The 6000-nt window shown below is 37.9% G+C and overlaps 1 protein-coding gene across 2 annotated transcripts in view; it reads left to right on the forward strand.

Moving 5' to 3' along the window:
• LOC115983685 (ubiquitin carboxyl-terminal hydrolase 12-like) overlaps positions 1-4829 on the forward strand; it is a 38407-nt gene extending 33578 nt beyond the window's left edge. The window contains exons 17-22 of one of the 2 annotated variants that reach the window (XM_031106423.1): positions 2497-2574; positions 2719-2807; positions 2881-2989; positions 3061-3129; positions 3298-3408; positions 3850-4829. In XM_031106423.1, coding sequence (XP_030962283.1) covers positions 2497-2574; positions 2719-2807; positions 2881-2989; positions 3061-3129; positions 3298-3408; positions 3850-4683 — 1290 coding nt within the window. In that variant the 3' untranslated portion in view covers positions 4684-4829. The remainder of the gene's footprint in view (positions 1-2496; positions 2575-2718; positions 2808-2880; positions 2990-3060; positions 3130-3297; positions 3409-3849) is intronic. The other variant, XM_031106424.1, reaches the window with a different exon arrangement.
• The last annotated feature ends 1171 nt before the right edge of the window (positions 4830-6000 follow it).

Raw genomic sequence — 6000 nt, forward strand, 5'->3', positions numbered from 1 at the left:
AGAGTGTTATCCGATCACTTCCCTATTCTTTTGGAGAGTGGGAGTCATCGAAGAGGAAGAATTCCTTTTCACTTTGAGAATACGTGGTTGAAGGCGGAGGGGTTTTTAGATAAGGTGAAGTCTTGGTGGGAGAATTACCACTTTCAAGGGACTCCTAGTTACATTCTTGCCAAGAAGTTGATTGCTCTAAAATCAGATCTAAAGAAGTGGAACGAAACAGATTTTGGCAATATTGCAGCCAAGGAACAGCTTATATGGAGTAAGCTGAAGGTTTTAGATTTAAAAGAGGACCACCATCCTCTAACAGAGGAGGAAAAATTGGAAAAAATAACCTTGCGTTCTGAACTTGAGAAGGCAACCTTGTTAGAGGAGATTAGCTGGAGACAAAAATCCAGAGTGTTGTATATAAAGTAGGGCGACTCCAATATGAGGTCTTTTCATAGGATGGCTAATTTTAATAGAAGAAATAATTGTATTGAAAACCTTATGATTGATGGGGCTTTGTCTTCCAACCAAGATAGGATTGCTGACCATATTGAACATTTCTATATGAACCTATACTCTGAGCAGCAAGTGCAGCATCCTTTCCCAGATGTATTGGATTTTCCTAGGATTTCAGGGGATAATTTGGTTTGGTTAGAGAGACCTTTTGAGGAAGCTGAGATTTTTGAAGTCATCAAGGAGTTTAATGGGGATAAATCTCCTAGGCCTGACGGTTTTCCGATGGCTTTCTTTCAAGCTTGCTAGGGGACTCTCAAATCAGACATCATGGTTGTGTTCCACCATTTCCATGTTATAGGTCAGTATGAAAAAAGTTTGAATGCAACTTTCATTGCTCTCATTCCTAAAAAAGCTATTGCGGTGAAAGTAAAGGACTTTCGGCCTATTAGCCTTGTTGGGGGGGTTTATAAAATTCTCGCTAAAGTTTTGGCTATTCGTCTTCACATGGTTTTAGGAGAGATCATCTCAGCTCCTCAGAATGCCTTTGTTCTTAATAGGTAGATTCTTGACTTCGTTCTTATTGCTAACAAATGTCTTGATAGTAGATTGAAGTCTGGTCAGCCAGGGTTGTTATGTAAATTGGACATTGAGAAAGCCTTTGATCATGTGAACTGGGGATTTCTTACTTAGGTGCTTGAGCGTTGTGGATTTTCTGATAAGTGGAGTATATAGATTTCTTTTTGTTTATCTACGGGATGTGCATAATCGGGAATTGGAAGCTTTCAGGAGCTTCATCAATACCATTTATAGCACTCCTATAAGAGGGATCGGGGAGGATAAGAGATGTTGGCTGCCTTGTAAGAGTAAGGGGTTCACGGTTAGTGCATACTATCATCTTCTAGTTGGCCATAGTGAGCAGTTTTTCCTTTGGAAAAGCATTTGGAAGCAAAAGATTCCCTCTAGAGTGGCTTTCTTTGTTTGGATTGCTGCCTTGGGGAAATGTCTGACAATTGACAATTTAAGAAAAAGAAAGGTTTGCATTTTGGATTGGTGTTATATGTGCAAGTGTAATTGTGAATCTGTTGACCATCTTTTCCTTCATTGCTCGGTTACTTTGGAGTTGTGGGATATGGTGTTTGGTTTATTTGGAGTTTATTGGGTTATGCCAATGTCTGTCGTTGGGCTATTTGCTTGTTGGCAAGGTCAATTTGGTCGCCATCGTAATGGAGATATATGGATGGTTGTTCCTCATTGTTTGATGTGGTGCATTTGGAAGGAGAGAAATAGTAGGTGTTTTGAAGACATTGAGCGTTCCATGCCTGACCTCAAGCTTCTATTTTTTAGAACTTTATTGGACTGAGTCTCTGTGTGGAGGAACCATCCTTTTTCTTCTATTTTGGATTTACTTGATTTTTGTATTGTTCGATCTTGATTTGTTCACTCTTGTATACTCCCTATGTACTTGGGTGTCTCTCTCTTTTTATTATCAATGAATCTTTATTACTTATCAAAAAAAAAAAAAAGATCTTGGGCTGGATTACTATGCATTTGCTTTAAAGTTTGAATAGTTTTTTGACAGACTGAATGAATCTATCAGATCTATGATTTGTAGGACTTCTGTCTTTGAAAATTGGCACATCACACAGACATACATCTAGCACGCATTTTGAAATGTATTATGGAATTTCCTTCATTTGCCAAATTTATGTACAGTGTTTTATATGTATTTTGCGTTTTTGTCAAGAAACTTTATATACAGCTCTTATCTCTGACCTAAAAATCATGATCTAAATAGTTCTGCAATTTATGGTTCAGCCGCATGCAAACAGACACTAAAGAACAAATGAACATATATTTAAAGTGTGTGATATAACTGTTAATTGTTCAGCTATTCATGTTCATTTGATATAACTATGCTTAAGGGTTTTGCCGAGAATTTGTTATTGAGATAATTATAGATGTGGAAGTTGTATTTACTTCATAAGAGCACATGGTTGCCTCTGCCTGTCGATGGTAGGATATATATGTGTTTTATGACACTTCTGTGCATTGTAGGTTGGACAGTTGAGAGAAGTTTCCGATAAGGCAAATAATGCAGAACTTAAGTTGTTTCTAGAAGTAGAACTTGGGCAGGTAATGTTGTCTTTCATATCTGATGAGGTGATCCCCCTTTGGTTGTTTGAGTAGATCTTTTGATAAATATTATTGGAATTGGTTTATCATTGAGTGGCATGGATTCTCTCTTTTGTGCTGTTACTGATCTGCATAATCACTCAGGATTTGCAGCCTGTTCCTCCTCCTGAAAGGACGAAAGAAGATATTCTGCTATTCTTTAAGCTATATGACCCATCGAAAGAGGAGCTCCGGTAGTTTCTCTTTCCTTCTTCCCTCCTTGTTAGAGTTGCAGAAAGCACTCATGCTTTTCTTCTATAATGTCAGATATGTTGGGAGGCTTTTTGTTAAGGTTAGTGGTAAGCCAGTGGAAATATTGCCAAAACTAAATGAAATGGCTGGATTCAGTGCTGATGAAGAAATTGAACTTTATGAGGTAAGTTTAACTTTTTCTTTCTTTCTTATCTAATTTCAGCAGTTACCTTACTCATCCTACTTGATATTCAGGAAATAAAGTTTGAACCTGCTATCATATGTGAATGCATTGACAAGACGTTCACTTTCCGTGTGAGTCAGGTATGTTATAGATGACTAATTGCAAATGCTTTTCTTTGGGAATTGTTTTCAGATGTAGTTCACAAATTTTCTGTTTGTTTGTTCCATAACTTTTCTCTATAGTTGTCTTCTGTATCAAATTGCTTATCTACTTTCTTTTATGGCCTTATTTTCATTTGCATTTTTCAGCTCGAAGACGGGGACATTGTTTGCTTTCAGAAATCTCCTCAAGTTGGAAGCAGTGATCAATATCGCTATCCAGATGTTCCTTCATTCTTGGATTATGTGCAGAATCGTCAGGTACAGAGTGAACCTTTACAATTCGGAGATCAGGATCTCCCTGTTTTTATGCTACATGTTGAGCTTTTGCACTATTGTGGGTATGTGGTCTTCATGGTGCACCAACCTTGCATGTTACATTTGCTTGTGTTGCCAAGTTTGAGCACTTGTTTTTTTTTAAAGTACATTATCAATTCGTAAATTAAAACAGTCAGTTAACTACTATAGACAAGCCCAAACAATATATAACGACTATGGTAGTGTTTTGGAATCTTCCAGGGGGCTAATATTTGTTCTATGTCAGTAGAATTGGCATACAGTCATGTCTGGTTAATCATTTGACTCATGCTAAACCAGCTTATGTATTGGATTGGGTTCTAGTTTACACCATTTTGTTGGTTCATAATGATGTTTTCCTGGTAAGTAACTTTTTCTTCTTTTCTCCCTTTTGACCTTTGACAGGTTGTAGAATCTGTTCCCCGGGCTCAAACCAAAACAAAAGTCACTCCTTCCACCCAAGAGGCTTCTGTACAAGAAATGACTTCTAATGAGAAAACAGAATCCAATGCTGAAAGCGGAGATTCAAATCGAGTGTATGTCGAAAATCCTCAGAAGAAAGAAGACTTTGCAAGAGCTACTTCCAAGGACCAAGAGGGTGAAAGCACCCAGACAGACTCTGATCCACTGTTCTCATTACTTTCTCCTGATTTGAGAGCAACATGTTCTCAGTTGCTCTCAAAATATCCTGAGATGATGAAGGATACTAACAAGTGGACACTGTCTCTTAGGGGCTTTCTTTTGGGGCAAATTGGGTTTGTAGTGTCCCAACTACAATCAAAAGGCAAAGAGAATTGTCTAGATCTTCCCTTTGATGCCTTCCTTTCCACACTAAGTGAGGCTGAGGGCTTAAGTGTCAATGTCGGTTGGTTAAAGAGCCGTGTCACTACATTGAGGGACTTAAAGAAGGCTGGATCCTCTGTTCATTCTTCCTTGTCCTCACTCCGCGAGTTGAGAGCTAAAGAAAGCTCTTGTATCAACAAAGCGAAGGAAACAGAATCAGCTTTAGAGGTACATGGCACTTCAATCACTCAGCTCCAAGAATCTATTAACAGACTTAAAGTGGAATTGACATCCAAGCAAGAAGTTAATTCTGCCCTTCAGGCTCAGTTAGAAGGTGTCACAGCAGAACGCAGTTATTTAAGGAAAGAAATTGAAAAGTTGGAAGGTGAGCTAGGAGCTCTGAGCCACCCAGACTTCTCTTTTGAAAATATTAGTTCTCTCACAAACATTATTTAATTTTCAAGTTGTAATATTTTATGGTCTTAAAAGGCCATTTGATTGTATTATAAACTTTTCTATGCTTTATTTAGTTAGGATATTAAACTTTGCATGCATATCATAAACAGTAGAATATAAAGTAACTGAATAGAAAGACTTTGTTTATAATGATATAAGTATTATGAAACATAACATTAGTTTGATATCATGGAAACAAAAGATATTTTTACAAGATTAAGTATGGTATTTCTTAAGGTGAGCTCTGTTAATGGGGTCATATGCCTTTATACTTGCCTAATCTTTCAGCCAATAATGTCCAGTCTGATGTGCTTCTTCCACTATGTTAGATCCTTCCTACTTTGGGGAAAACTTTGTAGGGAATTTAACCAAAAATTCCTAACCTGTGAGAAACAAAACAAATAGAGAAAACACACGTCAAAGAAAAATAATCACACGCACAAGACAATATTTACGTGGTTCGGCAATTTGCCTACGTCCACGGAGTTGCAGGGATTTCACTATTATCAGGGAAAATACAATAGTGCACAAGAACACTCTCAAGAAACCCAAATCCCAATTACACCCTAACATTCTTTCACAGAAAAAAAATAAGAATAGAAACTGGTTGCCTCTCTTTTCTCTATTTTCTCTCATGCGGCTTGCTCACTAGGTTAGTTGGAAATCTCTCTATATTCTCACGGCTGCACATATTTGTCAAAACCTAATATATATATATATATATGTCAAAGTCGGCTAAAAGGTGGGTTACTATTCCAAATAGGATTTGGTTAAATAAGGTGGGCTTGTGGCAATTCAAGCCACACACGGGCCCACTTCAACAAATCTCCACCTTGGCTTGAATTGATCAAGCTACACTAGCAAACTCCTCCATCAGTTCCACCTTAGCCCTTAAAGGTTCACAAGCTGCAAACATCAACCACAATCCTCTATAACACAATCCCTCATCCCTGCAACTCATCCTCTTGTCCTTAAGCTAGAAGACCAATTGAAGTTGCGCACAGCTTCAACTTCTCAATAGTGACACCCTTAGTCAACATGTCTGCCGGGTTCTTAGATCCACAAATCTTCTCAAGCATTACCAGCTTATCTTCAACAAGGTAACGGATAAAGTGGTATTTTGTCTGTATGTGCTTCGACTTTGAATGAAAAGCCGAATTTTTGGCAAGAAAGATTGCACTCTGACTGTCACTGTGTAGAATGCCCATCTTCTGCTTCTTACCCAATTCATCTAAGAAACCATGTAGCCAAATCATCTCCTTTCCAACTTCAGTTGCTGCAACATACTCAGCTTCTGTACTAGAGAAAGTAACAATT

The sequence above is a fragment of the Quercus lobata genome, chromosome 4 (genome assembly GCF_001633185.2).
Source record: "Quercus lobata isolate SW786 chromosome 4, ValleyOak3.0 Primary Assembly, whole genome shotgun sequence".
NCBI lineage: Eukaryota > Viridiplantae > Streptophyta > Magnoliopsida > Fagales > Fagaceae > Quercus > Quercus lobata.